The following is a 20313-nucleotide window of genomic DNA, read 5'->3' as shown; positions in this document are numbered from 1 at the left end:
CCGCCATGTCTCTAAGATCCATTGGTTACTAGGTTAATAGTAAATTGTTCTTAAGTCTGTTGGCGGGGGAGAGAGGGAATTTGAGAGAGGGAGCTGATCTGAATGTGTGGAGAATAAAAAGGGATTAGTGCATGACTGGTACAAATTGGAAGGAACCAGCGGGAGATAAAAAGAGGCTGAAAATGCAGAATATGGAACAAAAAAAACCAAACTACTGGAGGAACTCAGGTTGTCAAGCACCATCTGTGGAGGAAAAAAAAACTATTGATGTTTCAGATTGAGGCCCTGCATCATTATCACACCCAGATCCTGATAGAAAAATATTTCAATGAGCCAGCCAATCAGAGCTATCCAATCTTATGGCACAACAGTATAGCAAATATTACTTCCTGTTTTGATACTTTGCTTCATATCTTTCTTCTGTGTTTGGGTATGCATGCACATTTTTCCCTTTGCCTTTCACCATTAATGTTGAGAATCCAGACTGGAATGTAGAAAAGATTGTATCTGAACTCCATTCATTCCAAGCAAAACACCCACGGTCACAGCATCTTACATCGCAGACCTACTTAACCTGATCATCCTTAAATGTGTGTACTTTCATCTGATTATAATCAGCTGTCTGCTTCATGTACACAACTATGCACTTTTATGATTCAATTTCTATTAAGTGTCTCAGTGAAATGAGCAAATCTGCATGCTCTCTCCCAAACACAGTTCTGCTGTTGTCTACAAGTGCTGGCTGTAATTTGAGTAGATGTGACATTGATGATTCCAGGTTTGGCCTGGAAGTCAGCCTGAAGAAAACTGAGGTCCTCCATCAGCCAGCTCCCCACCATGACCACCAGCCCCCCCACATCTCCATCGGGCACACAAAACTCAAAACGGTCAACCAGTTTACCTATCTCGGCTGCACCATTTCATCTGATGCAAGGATCAACAACGAGATAGACAACAGACTCGCCAAGGCGAATAGCGCCTTTGGAAGACTACAAAAAAGAGTCTGGAAAAACAACCAACTGAAAAACCTCACAAAGATTAGCATATACAGAGCCATTGTCATACCCACACTCCTGTTCGGCTCCGAATCATGGGTCCTCTACCGGCATCACCTACGGCTCCTAGAATGCTTCCACCAGCGTTGTCTCCGCTCCATCCTCAACATTCATTGGAGCGACTTCATCACCAACATCGAAGTACTCGAGATGGAAGATGCCGACAGCATCGAATCCACGCTGCTGAAGATCCAACTGCGCTGGGTAGTTCACGTCTCCAGAATGGAGGACCATCACCTTCCCAAGATCGTGTTATATGGCGAGCTCTCCACTGGCCACCGTGACAGAGGTGCACCAAAGAAGAGGTACAAGGACTGCCTAAAGAAATCTCTTGGTGCCTGCCACATTGACCACCACCAGTGGGCTGATATCGCCTCAAACCGTGCATCTTGGCGCCTCACAGTTCAGCGGGCAGCAACCTCCTTTGAAGAAGACCACAGAGCCCACCTCACTGACAAAAGACAAAGGAGGAAAAACCCAACACCCAACCCCAACCAACCAATTTTCCCCTGCAACCGCTGCAACCGTGTCTGCCTGTCCCGCATCGGTCTTGTCAGCCACAAACGAGCCTGCAGCTGACGTGGACATTTACCCCTCCATAGATCTTCATCCGCGAAGCCAAGCCAAAGAAAAGAAGACATTGATGATAGCTGGTAATATGAGAAAGGGCTTCCAATAATAAACCAACAAAAAAATAGCGCGTGGAATGTGGTGCAAACCTCAAAATGCTCTTCAGCAAGGAATGAATATGCTGCTCCATGATGAAAGGGCTATCAGATCACAATGAATAGAGTAGAAAACTCAGTTTGAAGAATGACATGAATAAACCTAATAATAGCCCTTTTTCCACTGGCATCCCAGTTAATTGGCCGTGCTTTGCCTCGGGATAGGAAGCCGTTTGTTCTGTTTCCACTGGGCCACCTTTAACCAGATCACTAACTGCTTTTTCACTGAACAGAACTCATCCCCTGGTATCGGAGAGTCGAGCTTCGAATGGAATAGAAATGGTTTAATCAGAACACCGATGTCAGCTAATGCCGGGAATATGAGTAGAGGTTAAGGCTGTCAATCCCCGGCATCATTTGACATCATTTGACGCTGATGTGCTGAATGGTTTCCTTTTCCTTTTCCACTGGTCTCCTGGGACAAGGTGCCAGTGAAAAAGGGGCTAAGGTCTTGATAAAAAGTCCCAACCTCCAATGTTGATTGGCCACTTCAACTGTGTAATCCACTGAGTTCCTCCAGCATTTAATTGTTTGCTCAGGATTCCAGCAACTGCAGCTTTGGTGTTTCTCTAATAATGGCTTTATTTGCCATGTCCTCTTCTCCTTTGATGCAACAACTGTCTTGCTATTTTACAATTAACAGGGTGCTCCAAAAACATTGAAATGAAGCTCCCTTCTTGAGTGGAGCACTTCAACAATTCGGGCAAATGTTGAGAATTCCCAGATGAATCGACAGTGAACATCGCCTTACTCAAGAGACTCAAAAATGTTCACAACTTCAAAATAAGGTGAAGAAATAATGAGAGAAAATTCATCTTTGGTTGAAATGTAGGAACATATTGATCACTAATTTCCGCACATTCGGTTCAATTGAAGCCAATGGGATTTTCATGTTGAACATTTTTAACAGTTCTCAAAAATATGACTTGAGCCTAACATTTAGTACAATTTTAACTGTTTAATTATGACTGAAACTTCCAAAGATGCACTAGCTGTTGAACAAAGAGCATACTTGCTTACCAAATACACAGGGGCAGAAGGAATGAGATTTCCTTCCTCCTACTCATTAAGAGTTCTCAATTATAAAGCAGTTGCACTAGCCGCCACTCACTGCATTTGAGACAAAGACAAGTAAGAAAGGACCTCAGGCCTGATCATCGTGGAGACCAATAGTTTTCATAAATCCTCAAGATCAAATCAAATTGAGTCCATGTATTGGAGAGTCTCAAAAGATACCGGCAGGCTCAACTCAAAAATAGATTTGAGCCTTACTGTGGCTCAGTCCTTCCACAGTCCTCACACTCAGTGATTTAAGTCTTTTATTTGTCACCCTCTTTCCCAATTTCACTGCCGTCCTGCTTTATATAACAATTGCGATCAAATCACTTGCTCTTTGGCACCTAACATCAACAAGCTGAAAAGGAAAACAGATTGAATGTGATATAAAATTGCCCACATGCTTGCATAATTAAAATAACTGACATCAGTCTTTAGCAGAAGCTTATGCTGTTGCTCTCCAGAATGCGCTATTTTTACATCTCAGCTGTGGAAGCCCCACCTTTGAGCTGACATGACCTTTCCAAGCAGATGCAAAGATCATTTTAGGAATGTATTTAAATATAGTGCTGCAACGTGCCAGATCCTGGAACATCCAATAATGGTAAAGGGTGGACTTTACTACTGCTTAAATGGCATCAAAAGCATTAATTGTCACAAATATAAAAGTGGAAGTACAGGAACACAGGTGCATGGTGTTAACATCCATTCTCTGCCATACACTTTTAAAATTAAAAGACATTGTATTTAAGACATGGATTAACATCTGATTTCATCCCATTCAGAAAAAAATTCTGTAACTTTTAACATGTTTTGCAGATTTTTAAAAATTTTTATTTGTCAGCTCTCCTGGAGCAGGGGATTTAGCCAGCTTAGAAAAAAGGGTATGAATGTCAATCAAAATATCAATCGTCAAATAGGATCCATGTTCCAAGTGACAGACAATTCCATGTGGAGCAGCAACAGGGCAGCTACGCCATGTGACATCAACCTTGGATACTTTGCCAGGAGTCAACTCCAAGTAAAAGGGAAGGACAGCAAGACTGACAGGTAACATTTTCTATTCTAAAATATTCCTCTCACGGAGAAATATTTTGAGATTTTTAAACAAATATTTATTTGATGCTTGATGTTAATAGAAATGTTTATAATCTTCAGCATGTTAGGGTGCTATTTATCTTGTCTTTTTCATGCACTGTATTGGCAGTAATGTATTGACATTACCCCTTCATAAATCTTCGTCCACGAAGCCAAGCCAAAGAAAAAAAGAGGAAAGAAAGAAGAAATTGGCAGGGATAAGACTGTTGTCGATTATTGCCTTGTACATTCCAAAACATACTAATTTTCCATTGAGGATTTAATAGTATTTTCTTGTTTCAAACTTTGTTGGATGATTGCATAAATAACTAAAGTGTGGCATGTGCTGCAAATATCTTAGCGGGTCACGTATAGCGCATGACTGGTGTTAATTTAAAGAGAGATAATGATAAAAGCAATTCTGTTTTATTAAGTAAAAAAAAATGAAAACTCCTGAATTAAATGTTTTCTTTCAACAATATTACACAATTATAAATATGTAAGGTTAAAAGATATGCAACACAAAAGCAGACTTTGAGCCCATTGAATTCACCCTGGTAATTAAAATACCCATTATTACACTAATCCTATCCTCACACATTTTGTTCTCCCCACACTCCTATCAATTGCCACCTACATTTTACAACCCACTCACACTGTGGGGGCAATTTACATTCATCAATGAACCTACCAACCCATATGTTTTTTTAGTGGAGAGAAAAATCAGAAAACCCAGAAGAAATCTGTGTACTTAAATGGACTCCTTGATGTCAAAACTGCAGTTCAAAATTAAGAAGCCTTTGGATTCCATCATATAACAATTATAGTACAAAACAGGCCATCTCGGCCCCTCTAGTCCATACTGATTTAAGTGATCTCCTCTAGTCCCACCTACCTGCTCCCTGTCCATAACCCTCCAATCCCCTAACATCCATGCACTTTTCCAACTTTTTCTTAAATGACAGAATTGACCTTGCCGCAATCACCTCTTCCGGAAGGTCATTCCACTCAGCCACCACTCTGAGTGAAGAAGCTCTCACTCATATTACTTCTAAACTTTTTCCCCCTAACGCTTAACTCATGACCCCCCGTTCCGGTCTCACCTACCCGCAAGGGGAAGAGCCTATTCACATCTACTCTATCAATCCCCTTCATAATTTTAAATACCTTTAGCAAATCTCCCCTCAATGTTCTACGCTGCAATGAATAAAGGCCCAGTCTGTTTAATCTTTCTCTGTATTCTAAATACTGCAATCCAGGCAACATTTTAGTAAATCTTCTCCGCACCCTCTCTACTTTATTGATATCCTTCCTATAATTTTGGGACCAGAACTGCACAGTATTCCAAATTTGGCCTCACCAATGCCTTGAACAGTCTCAACATCACTTTCGAACTCCTATATACTATGCTTTGATTTATAAAGGCCAGCATACCAAAAGCCTTCTTTACCACTCTATCCACATGAGATTCAACTTTCAAAGAATGATGAACTGTTATTCCAAGATCTCTCTGTTCCTCTGCATTCCTCAACACCCTCCCCTTCACTGCACATATCCTGTTTTGATTATTCTTCCCAAAATGAAGCACTTCACACTTATCCACATTAATCTCCATCTGCCACATTTCAGCCCACTCTTCTAAGCAGTCCAAATCCTTCTGCAGTCCATGAAAACCATCTTCACTATCCACAACTCCCCCTAAAGGTCCTGGGTAAAACTCAGTTGAGTCCACTTATCCACCTTTATATGCCTCAAAAGTTCCAACACCCCACTTTTTCCTAATCCCTACATTTTCCATAACCACCCCCTTTGCTTCACTTATCCTACATGATTCCATATTATTCCTTCATGAATACTGAAGAGAAGGACTCATTCACTATCTCCCCCATTTCATTTGGCTCCACACAGAGTCGTCCACTCTGATTTTCTAAGGGACCAATTTTATCCTTCACTTTCCTTTTGCTATTTACATATTTGTAAAAATACTTCAGATTTACTTTCACCCTGTTCCCCTTGGCCATCTCATACCTTCTTTTTGCTTTCCTAATTTCTTTCTTAAGCTTATTTTTACAATCCATGTATTTTCCAAGCATCTCATTTATACCCTGTTTCTTATATTTCATATAGGCCTCCTTTTTAATTTGAACCAACTTTCTAATCTTCCTTGAAAACCATGGCTCTCTCTAACTTTTTGCCCTGCTTTTTATCCCAACAGGAACATAAAGATTCTGCACCCTCAAAATCTCACCTTTAAAAGACCTCCAATTGTCCTCTACCTTGTAATAATATGGATTGTAAAGGCACAGGCAGGCCCAGCTCCTGATGACACTCTCCCCTGGACTCCTCCCCTGTAGCCTAGGCCATAAAGGTCGAGCCACCTCTCCCTTCCCTGCACTTCCCTAGCTTGGATCTGGGTCAGCTCAAGTCTTCTGTCCAATAAAGCCTATCATTACCCTCAGACTTTGTTCTTGTGGTTATTGGGGCAATTGGTAGTACCCATCATACCTCCTTCCCATAAAACAAATCAGCCCAAACCACTTGCAAATCCCTTCTCATTTCTTCAAATCTGGCTTTCCTCCACTCAAAATCTTTGGACCAGACCTAGCCCTTTCCATAATTATATTGAAACTAATGGTACCATGATCACTGGATCTGAAGTGCTCCCCAATACACACCTCAGTCACCTGCCCTACCTCATTCCCCAACAGTAGATCCAACACTGCTCCTTCTTTACTGGGTACCTCAATGTATTGTAGCAAAAAACTACCCTGCACACATTTTGCAAATTCTAATCCATCCAGCCCCTTCACAGAATGTGTTTCCCAACCTACATTAGGAAAATTAAAATCCCCCACTAACAAAACCCCGTGCTTATTACAAATCTCTGCTATTTCCTTACACATTTGCTCCTCTATTTCTCACTCTCCACTAGGTGGTCCATAATACACCCCTATAATTGTAACTTCTCCTTTTCCATTTTTGAATTCCAACCATACTGCCTCCCTTGACGAGCCCTCCAATCTATCTTGCATCAGTACTGCTGTGTATATTTTCCCTGACAAGCAATGCCACACCACCCCCTCTTACCTTTCCAATTCTATCACACCTAGAGCAGCAAAATCCCAGAATATATAGCTGCCAGTCACAACCCTCCTGCAACCACATCTCACTAATCACCACCATGTTATACTGCCAAGTGTCTATCCACCTTCCTTACAATACTCCTTGCATTAAAGTAAAGGCATTTCAGAGATTTCCCACATCTTTCCCTTTGTTTGTCCCTATCTTTACGGACAACTCTATTATTTATTACCATCATCCCTTCTCCATCACTGCATCAATACTTTACCTTCTCGATCACCTCTCTTTCCACCCCCAAACTTTGTCTACAAGACTTCTTTATTAGAGGACAAACCTTCTCTATGCTGTTCTCCTTTATATGGACCCCCCCCCCAACCATATTAGTTTAAACCCTCCTTATTAGCCCTAACAAATGCCCCCACCCAGGATCCTGGTCCCTCTGTGATTCAGATGCAATCTGTCCATTTGGTACAGGTCCCACCTCCCCCAAAAAAGGTCGCAGTAATCCAAGAACTTGAATCCCTGCCCCTTACTCCACCCCTTTAGCCATTCATTCCATCCTCCACCTGATACTATTCTTGCTCTCACTATTGCGTGGCACAGGAAGTAATCCAGAGAAGACCCCCTTTGCAGACCTCTTTTTGGCTACCTACCTAACTCCCTGTATTCATTTTTAGGATCACTTCACTCTTCCTCCCTATGTCGTTGGTACCAACATGTACCATGACCTCCAGCTCATTACCTCCCCCACCCCCACCTTAGGATGTCTTGGACACATGTTCCTTTTTGACCAGAGTTCTCACCTAACTGAACTAACATTTCCAAAGTGTAGCATTTTGAACAGGATGACATCCCACACCTGATGGGTACCTCGTGAGGGAGAGCAGACTCCAAATAGAGAATAGGCCTCAGGCAGAATAAAGCAAGCAAGCACCAGCTCTGAGAAAGCCATAATAGCCATTGGAAACTCAGTATCTATGATAGATTATTGAAGAGGTATCAAATGGTTCTAACAGACTGAGACATGTGTAAACAATTCATATTTAGTTTTTGTTTAAAACTTTAAAAAGTATTTTAAAATGCATTGAGGTAATAAAACTAAATTTATATAAAATAATGTAAAATTAATTTAAAAGATTTACACAAGCCTACCTCCTCCCCTGGTATGGCAAAGAAATTAATTTTTGAGTGGGGTACCATTCTTCCATCTATCTTCCCTGCAGAGGCTGGGTGTAAAATGAATCTAAATCCTTTTTCCAGAATATCAGTATTCCACCACTGAACTCAATATTCATTCAAATGTTAGTGGGAGAGAACGGGCATTTTAAAATGATTCCCCTGACCCCCAATTAACTCGTCTAATAATGTCATAAAATTTGCCCTCCCCAATTTAGTAATTTCCCATGAGCTCCAGGCTTCTCTTTATTCATAACTATCTTGAAATTTGCGATTACTATTACCAAAATTTCTTGCACTGAAACTCTGATCACCTGGCCAGGCTCACTTCCCAGAACAAGATCGACTATGACATCTTCCTTCTTTGGAAGAACTACATGTTTTCTACTTCAATTATTTCATTCTGATCATTTTCTTTATAAGTACTGTACCTGTTCAGCTGCATCAGTAAGAATTTTGGTGCAGATGTACATCATATAATGTGCATAACAAAAAAAAAATATAAATATATATCTGCCATAATGACAAGATAAAGGAATGGTCATTTAAAACTAAGGTGCATGGGGAATTTCTGCTCACATTTGATTAAATATCATCTTTTATCTTACAAAACTCCCATGAAGCATCTTCGGATATTTTCTATTCTAGAAGGTTGTGGAGGCAATGGGGAATGGGCACAGAAAATGAGATGAGGCCTGAGGCAGATCAGCCATGGTTATACTGAATGAAGGGATAGTCTTGGGGGTGGGGGGGTGGTGGTGACCTGTACCTGCTCTTACCTATTTTGCGTGAGCTCGTTAATTTGTTGACACTTTTGACAATGCCCCAATGTAGTGGGTATTTAAGAACTGTATCTTTCACATGCAGTCAGGGTTATGAAATGGGAAAATCCACATGCATTAACTTGCCAAAAGACACCAAGTGAATGAATGGCTGCTTCATCTGTTTTTCGTGTGAGCATTAGGAGAAAGAATTGTGACTATACTGGGAATAGGTAGCATGAATTGTCAGCAGGAGCCCTCATTTAAAGATTTAACCCCTAATTCTTCAAAAACCCCTCCAGTGTCTCTGTTCTGTTCCACTCAATCGCTGAGTTACTTGTATCTCTGTGTTAATTTACTGTGAGATCTACTGGAATGGCTCTTTGGTTTGGACTGTCAGCAGTCTTATCTGAGCAGAAAAGACCAACAAGAAGGCAAAATAAAAATTTTAAACTGTAAAGACGTTAAAGTTAATAAAAAGGGGAGTGTGGCAAGATGGCGTAGAGTCTAGACATGCAACCTCGACCTCTCTGGCCAGACTTTTAAATACCCATTTTTTAACCCTTTGTTTCCAAGTTTAAACTTTTTAAATTTTAGTTTAAAGTATTATGGCCACTAATGATAAAAAGACTAAATATCAAGTTCAAAAGAAGATGCATTTTCGAAGTGCTGAAGATCTGGGGCCTAGATGACTTGAAACAGCCCCAGGCTCAATTTCTTCATTGCCTAAATCCCAAAGATCGCGTATGGAGGCTGAAAAGGAAATGCATCAGGCAGCATTGCAATCTGAAGAAATCGTTTTTCTTTGAGAATGGATAAGAAAACAGCAAGATGCGAGGGGAGACCAGCGGCGACTCCCTGAAGAAGTCGGGATGCCGTTGCTGGGAGTCCAGACCCACAGTAAATCTTTTTAAAAGCCTTTTGTTGAATTACAGCAGGAGCTGCAGTTACCTTGTTCTGCCACTATGTCAGAGAGCAGAGCTGAGATTTATGGATTCACAATGTATGCAATTAAATGCAGTTATTCAACCTATGTTGACATCTCTAATGAATGAGATGGTTCAAATGAATGGTGGTATAAGTTCAGAATTAAATATGGTCAAGACAGTGTGGATGCATCTTATGAAGAATTTTTAAAAATTCAGACTGCTTTTTTAGACTGTAAACAACAAGTGACTTCTAACACAGAAAAAGTGTTGAAGGTGGAAAAATCAGTCATAGAATTAGGAGATCGTGAGAAGGAGCTAGAAAGAAAAATAGATTATTTGGGAAATCAAAGCAGAAGGAATAATGTGAAAATTGCTGGTTGTCAAAAAGTATAGAACGACAAGACCCTCTTTGTTTCTTTAAAGACTGGATTCCGCAAATATTAGGGCAAGAATTTTTATCTGGGGGATTGGCACTGGAAAGAGCCCATAGAGCTTTAAGAAGAATAGCCTCAGCTGGTCAACCCCCAAGACTGGTAATAATTCGAGTCATTTGGATAGAGAAGCAATACTTTGACTTGCAGTACAAAATGCAAGGCAATGACAAACCCCATTATTGATTCAGAATAGTAGTCTTTTTTTATCCTGTTCTGAGTCAAGATGTCATTCAACGTCAACGTCGATTTAATCCAGTTAAAGAAGTTTTGTGTGTAAAGGTTATAAGTCTACTTTTCGTTACCCTGGAGTGTTGAAGGTCTTTTACGGAAACTATCAACTTCGGTTTTTTGAAACTGATTGTGAAGCAATGATTTTTGCTGACTCATTGCCAGATATAAGAAGACAAAGACGTAGTCCACCGTTATTTCCTAAAGAAAAGTCTCGTGGTTCTGAAAATGGAAGAAATGGCAGAAATGGGAATGGAAAGAGTCCACCTCCTTCTGAAATGGGATCTTCGAGATTAGAGTCTTTTGGATGAAAAGAAGAATTTTCTTATTTTATTTTTTCTTTTGTTATCATGATTCTTGGATGTTACTGATTGTTTGGCTGGGGAGGGGGAGATTTTCACTAAGTTCTTTACTAGTCATCAGCCACTGGTGGGTGTTTTTTGGGGTGGGGGAATTTTTTATAGTTTTTTTTATTTTTATTTTTTTTAACTTTTTTCATAGTTTTTAATTTGTGATTTTTTTATTGGAGGGCCTATAAACATTGATTTGAGCTTTTATATAAAGATATTATTGGTATTTAGTAATAATAGTAGATATGTCGAAGTTGAGGTTTGCTACTTTTTGGGATTAGATAAGTTTCAGCTTGCTTTTGTATATTTAGCTTTATCCATAGTGAAAAAATGTATTGCTAGTACATGGAAAGATACAAATATGATTGATATTAATAGATGGCATAATGAGATAAAATATTGTTTAATAATGGAAAAAATTACATAGGTTGCACCTTATAATTATAATTTTTTTATTAATAAGTGGCTGTTATACTCAGAATATTTACATTTCAATTTATATTGATTAGATTTTAATATATATATTTAACTTTTTTTATATTCTTTCTTTTTTCTTTTTTTATGGCTCTCCTTAGGAGAATTGGCTGAAGGAGGGGGGGATCTTTTCTTTTCTTTTTTTTTCTCTTTTTTTATATATATATATATATAAATATAAAAAAATGTTCATGTTTAATTGCTGTATATGTCATATATTATTTGTTTTTTGAATGAATAAATAAAGTTTTAAAAAAGTTAATTAAAAATAATTAACTTTGATGACCAGATATCACAGGTGATATGCCCGATTTGGCCAGCAGAACAAGGAAGAGCCACTGAGCACCCCCATGTCCCCCGATGATCCTCTACTGTCAGTATCCAAGGCTGATGTACCATCAGGAGGTTGAATCAAATGAGTGCATCCTGTCCAGTCAGAGTACTCAGCCAAATACTGAAAAGCTGTGCTGATCAACTTGGCAGTGTATTCATGGAAATCTTCAACATCTCACTCCAACAGGGCATGGTACCATCTGTTACAAACAGGTCTCAATTGTACTGGTGTCCAAAAAGAGTGTGGTAACATGCCTAACTGACTGCTGACCAGTGGCTCCCACATTCACAGTAATTATTTTTTTTGAGAGGCTGCTATTGAAACATATCAGATCATGTCTGATTGACATGGATCCATTCCAATTTGCCTACAGCAGCAACAGGTCTATGGCAGATGCCATCTCACTGGCTCTACACAAAGCCCTGGAACATCTGGATAGCAAAGATGTACACATCAGGGTGCTCTTTATTGACTACAATTCAGAATTAGACCCTATCATCCTCTCAAACTAATCAGCAAACACCAAGATCTTTGCCTCAAGACTCCACTGTGTAATTTGATCCTGGATTTACTCTCCTCCAGGCCACAATCAGTGAGGATTGGTAAGCACTGGAGCACCACAGGGCTGCATTCTTATCCCTCTGCTCTACTTGCTTTACCCCTATGGCTCGTTACAACAATAATGGCATCTACACATTTACTGATGTGTAGTCAATAAAGAGCACCCTGATGTGTACATCTTTGCTATCCAGATGTTCCAGGGCTTTGTGTAGAGCCAGTGAGATGGCATCTGCCATAGACCTGTTGCTGCTGTAGGCAAATTGGAATGGATCCATGTCGTTCAGACAGGATCTGATATGTTTCAATAGCAGCCTCTCAAAAAAATTGCATAAAAGATGATAAAAGTCCACATACAGGAGGGAAAATGAAAACTTAGCTGAATTATGTTCTAACATCAACTTTGCACTCAATATCACCAAAACCAAGGAGATAATTGTGGACTTCAGGAAGGGACTTCAGAAATGTGATCATTGGGTGAAAATCAGAGATGGAGAGGGTGAGCAAATTTAAATGCCTGGCAGTCACTATCTTGGAGGACCTTTCCTGGACCCAACACACAGATGTCATCGTGGAAAAAAAAGTACATCATTGCCTCTACTCTCTCAGGAGTTGGCGGAATTTTGGTAATGATGTCATGAACCCTGGCAAAATCATGCAGGTGTGTCATGGAAAGTGTGCTGACTGACTGCATCATGGCCTGGTATGAGGGCACCAATACCTCTAAACAGAAAGCCCCGTAAAAGGTAGTGGACACAGGCACAGCCCTTTACATCATAAGCAAAACGCTCCCCACCATTGAGAAAATCGACATAGAACCCGTCATCAGAGAGCAACAGCAATCCTCAAGGATCCATACCACCCAGCACATGCTCTGTTCCCACTGCTCCCATCAGGAAAATGGTATAGGTGCCACAAAACTTGTTCCACCAAGTTCAGGGACAGTTGCTACCCTTCCACCGTCAGATTCCTAAACAATAAATTCAGAGACTCTTGAGGACTCTTATTTGCACATTATTTATTATTGAATATTTATTTTCTATATTGCACAGTCAGTTTGTTTGCATTTCTTTCTTTGTTTACATTTCTTTTTTATATGCGTGTTTTTTCTTGAGTACAGATTTTTGCACTAACAATAAGTAGAAATTCTGCCAGGCTCCCATTTAAAAAAAATCAGGATTGTATGTGATGTCATGTATGTACTTTGACAATTTTTTGAAAATTTTATTTAAAAATTTTTCCATACTGATAATCATGGCCAATTGTAAAATACAATAAACAAATGTTAATATTGAGTCCATTATTCATGATGGTATAAAACCCAACCCCCAACCCCTTCCACATAACAAAACCCCAAGAAAAGAAAGAAAAAAAAATAAGAAAAAGCATAAAAAAAGAGAAATAAATAAAAACAAGAATAGAAACCTGGTTGTTAGAGGACACCCCTCACCACATGGCTCTGACCATTTGTATCTTTTAACACTTCCAAGGGAGAACATTTATAAATCAATTAATTCCTGCATACATCATATTTATTTCTCAGATTATAAATAATCTTCTCAAGAGGAATGCAGCTATGGATCTCTGCATTCCATTGCTCCATACTTAAATGGGTGCCCGATTTCCATGTTACAGCTATACATTTTCTTGCTACTGCCAATACAATCTTCATAAATTGTGCTTTGACAATTAATCTGAACTTTGAACTTGGAAGAACTAGAGATAGCATTGGGAGGAAATCATTCTGCTTAAGACTTGATGGGCTCATGATCTTCCTCTGCACTGTACTTTTCTTGATTTAGTTAGAGTATTTTTACACTGAGTGTTTAATTTATAGATCATTTGGAATAGTGCTTGGTTACCACAGTGAAGATGTTATTCAAACAACTCTTCTGGCTGGTGGTTTTAGTTGGTCTCAGCTATTCTAACGAAACAGATGAACAACCACCTGACACTGAACCTGAACTGGAATCAGAAGCAGAACCTGAACTGGAATCCCATGTTGACGTCAGTCCACCTGAAATTCCAGCAACAACTCCTCAAGAACTGCCTCGAGTTATTGCAGGTTGCCAGAACTGGATGGCAGGTATACCTGGGAGTCCTGGCCACAATGGCATCCCTGGCCGAGATGGTAGAGATGGTCGTGATGGTACAAAGGGAGAAAGTGGAGCAACAGGTAATAGATTTTGAAATCAACATTACATTAATCTTGTTAGTGGAAGCAAAAATATGCCCAACTAAGGACCCATTACTTCCACAATGTCTTCAGAGACATCCCATTATTCTGATGAGGGTTGTGTTCTCAGATCAGGCTTTCTAAGGCTGTAATATTTGAGATGCTATAGGAACTAGGACCAGGGACACTGTGAACCATGTTTGAATGCCTTGATTCATAGTGCTTCAGGCCACCTTGATATCCAAATTTCTCAACACAGGCACTTCCCAAATATCGGCAGCAGATCCCTGGCAATGCCTCATGATTTTCTGCTCATACACCCAGAGCAATGCAGGAACAAGCCAATCAATTCTTCAGGTCTATATGGGTTTCAATGGGAGTCATCCCCTTATTCTCGGTTTCCCTCATTTCCCTGTAGCCCAGTAACATATGCCCATCAACTCCCCGTTGATTTGTCTTTGCCACAATCTATCACTGCTATGATTTACAGAGGCCAATTAACCTACCAAGATATTTTGAAATGTGAAACAAACCAGAACACCCAGTGGAAACATTGAAAGAATGTGCAAAGATAGCATCTGGGGGTTTTGACCCAGTGTAGAATGGGTGGAATCTCAGCACAGGAATTTATCAGCATTGCTAGCTTTTCATAAGAGCTTGAAGACATTTGCTGTTTTCATGTCAAGAGACATGATGTGAAAAAAAATCTATAAACCACCTTAACTCTATTTCTAATGTTTTTTTCACACCTTTGACCATCTATTTTTACACAAGGGATCCGATTGGACATTAATGCCGCATGAAACACATACTTTACATTCCCAGTCATGAAATCACAGAGTAGTTACATATGGAAGGAGGCCACTTGGTCTGCCAAATATCACATTATAATACATAGAAATTGAAGTAGTCTCTCAATTTGTCATGCCTGCTCCACCATAATAATAATGTCATAATAAGACGGCAGATCAATTCCCACTGGTATCACTAGAGGGGTGCAGGGGATGCAGACTGCATTGGAGACACCATCAGAAGGGGTGACACCAAAATGACTGTCTATAAATTATTTGTATAGTGTTTCAGCAGAAATTTATTATTTTCATAAGCCCAGCTTGCACATATCAGTAAACCTACAAGGCTAAAATTATACAAATTTACTTTTTGTACCTTCTAATGTGCTCTGGTCAGAGCCTCCCAAAAAAAACCCTGCTCAGCACTGCTGCTACTCCAGACATACAAGGATCACACACCTGTTTCTTCTATGCTCGGTACACTCGTACACTGGGTGACACCAATTCTAGTGACACCACTGTCAATTCCTCAATGACACTTCCCTCCATTAATCTCATCTGCATTGATTCCATTAAAAAAAAACAATTCAGCTGCTCACACTCTCCACTCTTCCCCCTAGGCCTAACAATACTTTTCCTTCAGAGACTTATCTACCTCATTCTTTAATGCTACAGTTGAATCCATTTCAATTATTACCACAAGAAGTTTATTCCAATTACTCACTAAGTGAAGGAAGCCCTCATTCACTCTTAGTCCTTTTTCCTTACTTCAGTGTCAGTTAATTCCTGCATACATCATATTTATTTCTCAGATTATAAATAATCTTCTCAAGAGGAATGCAGCTATGGATCTCTGCATTCCATTGCTCCATACTTAAATTGGTTCCCGATTTCCATGTTACTGCTATACATTTTCTTGGTGTCTCCGTCCATAGCAATTGCTCTCCATCAAGACAGTAGTCAAGTAATAGCCAAATATTTAATGAAAGTTTCATCTACTTCTAAACCCCAAAATCTGAATCCCCTACCAGTTTCAATGTATCTGTAGATTTGTGCACTTTTTAGAATTGTGCTCTCTGCCATATTTTCCCCTTCTTACATATCTTCTTGAATTCTATTCCTACTCTCCTCACAATTCATTATTCCTCTGTTTTGTGTTGACTGCAGAACATTATATCTTTTTATTTAAAAAAAAAACTTGGTGTTAACTTTTTTGGAATACTAGTTGCAGGAGCTTCCCCTGAGTGCTTTTGATTTCTTCCACGTCCCAAAGATGTGTTGGTTGGTAAATTAAACTGGCTGTTGCAAATATCACCCAGAGTGAGCAAATGATGGGAGAATCAGCCAGGAGATAATGGGTGAGGGAAAATACAGTAAATACCAGAGAAAAAAAGTAAGGGAAGAGGATGATTGAAATTGTTCTGAGAGGCAGTGTGGACTTGATGGGCTAAATGAACTCTTTCTATTCCATTAGAGGTTTGAGAACTTACCTGCAATAAAAAACATTTGCTAATAACACATAAAAATGGTGAAAATGTTTTCCATCCCACCACCCCTACCATTCCCATTTCTCCTCCCAGATAGTATCTTAAAAAAAAAGATGTGCTTTTTAGAAATTAAGTGTTCAGTGGAACTGTGCTATCAATGCTGCACTTGTACGGACCTGCAATAGCAACTAGAAACTTGAACAGTTTTCTTCTTCTGAAAACAATGGAATTAGACACACATAAGAATATTGACTTTGCTGAAACCACATGCATTTCCTATTAACTGTTTTTAAATTGAAACTCAATTCTAAATTTGTTGCATTAATGTTTTCAATCAGTATTTTACTAGATAGTTATAAGAATAGTAATTAGATATGTTTTTTTGTACAATTCTTGTGCAGTTGAAAAATGTCCTTTTTTCAATAGGAAGGTTCAAACAACTTAATTTTTTATTCTCCATGGGTCCCTGATTATGGCACCACTTGCATAACATGACAATGTTATGTCGATCACCAAGGAGCCAGGCTTAGTTAATTCACTGTCCAGGTTTCAATAGCCTTTCATTGGGAAAATATATGATCCCAGATCTGATAGTTTTCTGATTTCTTACAGCTGTCAAGGCTTTTTTTTCTGGCTATAGTTTTAGCAGGCCTGGGTCTGGGCTTCCTATCACTGGAGTAAGCTCTTGTCTGCATCACATCAATGACAGTCTCGCAAAAAAGGTTCAGCAACGTAGCTATAGAATCAACTGATTATCTTCTCATCCCCCTGAAATCAATAGAATGGAAATTGGGTAGGTTGCATGGAGGGAAAACTGCTTGACCAGTTATTTTTTAGTGCAGTTTAAAGTCAACTTTTTAAATGCAACTTTACCCAAAAAACAGCTGCCATCAAAACAGCTGCATATGTTAATAACACCTTTCTTTAGAAATTAAAAGAGTCCATAAACACAGTCTAATTCTTGTTAAAGCACACTACATTTAAAGTAAACCATGAAGAGTCAATGTTAAATTGGTGCACATTTTCCAAACTATGGAGATTAATAATTGTCATTTTCCTTTCCTTAGGAGAACCAGGACCAAAGGGTGATGAAGGAGAGCCTGGTATTCCAGGTTTAGATGGAAAAGAAGGACTTGCTGGGTTTCCAGGAGACAAAGGAGAAAAGGGAGATAGTGGCTATTCTTACCGCTCAGCATTCAGTGTAGGACTGACCACCAGAAATCCTGTCCCAAACATGCCTATCAAATTCTCCAAAATATTCTACAATGATCAAAAACACTACAATGAAGAGACTGGCAAATTCAATTGCCCATATGCAGGAGTGTACTTCTTTTCATACCACATTACGGTCTATACTAAGGATGTCAAAGTTGGCCTGTACAAGAACAACAAGGTTATAGTTTTTACATATGATCAGTTTCAGAATAATGATGTAGACCAGGCTGGAGGTTCTGTGGCTGTTCATTTGGAAGAAGGGGATGAAGTGTGGCTTCAAGTTTATGGAGACAATACATTTAATGGGATTTATGCTGACAACAATAATGACTCTATGTTTACTGGGTTTCTTCTGTACCCAGATCTGCATTAAATAAGTTTTATAATCACATACCTATTACTGTTATAGAATTTCTATTTAAATTACTTCAGATTTATCACTACTGATATTTTCTTTTCAACTACAAACTGAGAATACAAACAGACAATTACTCTTTCTTTAATTGAGTGAACATATGCAAATTTCATATAATCTCCTTATATGGTTGCCATGAAATGACTGAATAAAGATTTTTAAACTAAACAGAATCATTAATCATTCTTGTATGCAAACAAATATACTTTGATCTAAAATTACCGCCAATGTAGGCCAAGCACAGTAAAAGTAGCAAATATGAGCATTAGTGAATCATGCACATTATAAATATACACAATAAAGTCAGAATCAACTGCATTTCACCTTCTAATAGATATGGTTGTAATGTTATGAAGTAAGAGCAGTTCCATCTGAGATTAGTTTCATATCAATACATACTACATTGATTGTTGCCTATGCCAACCATGGCTACAAACCACAAGGCTTTTGTTAATTTCTAAACTATTAAAATATGTCCATGCTTTTTATTTAACAGGAAAACAGATGCATTTGAATGGTGCATCCCTTTCGAGGTTTTGCAAAGTACTTTACCATCAATGAAATGTCATAATTGATACAATGTAGAGAATATAGCAGCCTACTTGTGTACAGCAAGCTCCTACAAAACAACAATACAAGGACCAATTAATCTGGTTTAATGCTGTTCAAATCAAGTTTATTGTCATCTGATTGCACAAGTACAACCCGGCGAAACAGCGTTCTCCAGCAAAACGTGGACACGCAACCAGACATAACACATATACAGACAAACAATACATAAGCAGGACAAGTACTCATATATGCAAATAAATAAATGTTTTCCCCGTAAATATGAGAGTCTCGGATGGTTAGTGTGAACAGTTTATTTGGTTGCTCAGAATTCTCACTGCATGAAAAGAAGCTATTCCTCAGCCTGGTGGTGCTGGTTCTGATACTCCTGTATCTCTTTCCTGATAGGAGCAGCTGAAACATATTGTGTGCAGGGTGGAATGTGTCCTCAATCATTTTGTGCGCTTTCTCCAGATAATGATCCTGCCACTCTATGGTCCTGGGGATTGACCTCCGATCCATTTCTCTGCAGCAACCGTACCAGGAACCTCACGATAGAGCTCATGAAGAAGGTTGATTTAATGGTGGCCAGTAGTTTTGCCTGCTTCAGTTTTCTAAGGAAGATCAGTCACTGTTGCGTCTTCCTGACATGAGGAGATGTTATGTATCCACAATAGATCACTAGTTAAGTGAACTCCAAGGAACTCAGTGCTCTCCACTGTCTCCACTACAGAGTTGTTGATGTGTGGTCATTTCTGGTCCTCCTGAAGTCCATGATCATCTACTTCATCTGAAGTTTATTACTCTCGCACCATATCACGAGATTTTCCACCTCTTCTCTATAGTGCAACTCATCATTGTTGCTGATGAGGCCACTACTGCTGTGTCATCTGCAAACTTGATGACATTATGGAGTTGGATCTAGTGGTGCAGTCGTGGGTCAGTAGCATGAACAGGAGTGGGCTGAACACACTTGAATGTTCAATAAATATTGATCAGATAATGAGGCATAACTCCACTGCTCATCTTCAAAATCATATCATTAGACGTAGCACAAGCACTTTGGTCTGCCTAAAACCTGTGGATCTTTCAGCACACATAGATGTTGGTGTGGGAATGCTGACGACTGGCACATCCCAGGCAGCAGGAGTAAGGGCTGAGGGATGCACTGAGGCTTGGCATAGCCAATGCAACGATGCTATGGGGAAGGATCACAATATAGAGTCCCTCTGTTACTGGGCATTGAGGGGCAGAAACAACTTGGGGGGAGGGGGGAGATAACAAAGTGAGTGAAATGTGTAGATACAAAACCAAGGGTGTGACGCGCACTAAATAATTAGAGAGGTTGCGACTGAGTCACTGACCTACAGGCTTTCATTCACAATGGAGAGGGACCTCATCCTGGGCCATGACCCGGGCTTTCTGGGGAAGGCTCAAGGTGT

General features: G+C 39.4%; 1 protein-coding gene across 1 annotated transcript; it reads left to right on the top strand.

Annotated features, from left to right (window-relative positions):
• Positions 1–3542: 3542 nt before the first annotated feature.
• Positions 3543–18461, top strand: LOC138743001 (adiponectin-like). The gene is made up of 3 exons (XM_069897853.1): positions 3543–3886; positions 14076–14414; positions 17760–18461. The coding sequence occupies exons 2-3, from the start codon at positions 14111–14113 to the stop codon at positions 18278–18280; spliced, it is 825 nt and encodes a 274-aa protein (XP_069753954.1). The 5' UTR covers positions 3543–3886; positions 14076–14110; the 3' UTR covers positions 18281–18461.
• Positions 18462–20313: the final 1852 nt, after the last annotated feature.

Source organism: Narcine bancroftii, chromosome 9 (genome assembly GCF_036971445.1).
Source record: "Narcine bancroftii isolate sNarBan1 chromosome 9, sNarBan1.hap1, whole genome shotgun sequence".
In the NCBI taxonomy this organism is placed as follows: domain Eukaryota; kingdom Metazoa; phylum Chordata; class Chondrichthyes; order Torpediniformes; family Narcinidae; genus Narcine; species Narcine bancroftii.
Note: the sequence above shows the minus strand (reverse complement) of the source record. Positions and strands in the feature narration are given on the sequence as shown.

Excerpts from the sequence above, each read along its gene's own strand:
- LOC138743001 (XM_069897853.1), top strand. The coding sequence starts at position 14,111 with ATGTTATTCAAACAACTCTTCTGGCTGGTGGTTTTAGTTGGTCTCAGC. Across the intron at positions 14,415-17,759 it reads GGGAGAAAGTGGAGCAACAG|GAGAACCAGGACCAAAGGGT; the intron begins GTAATAGATTTT and ends TCCTTTCCTTAG.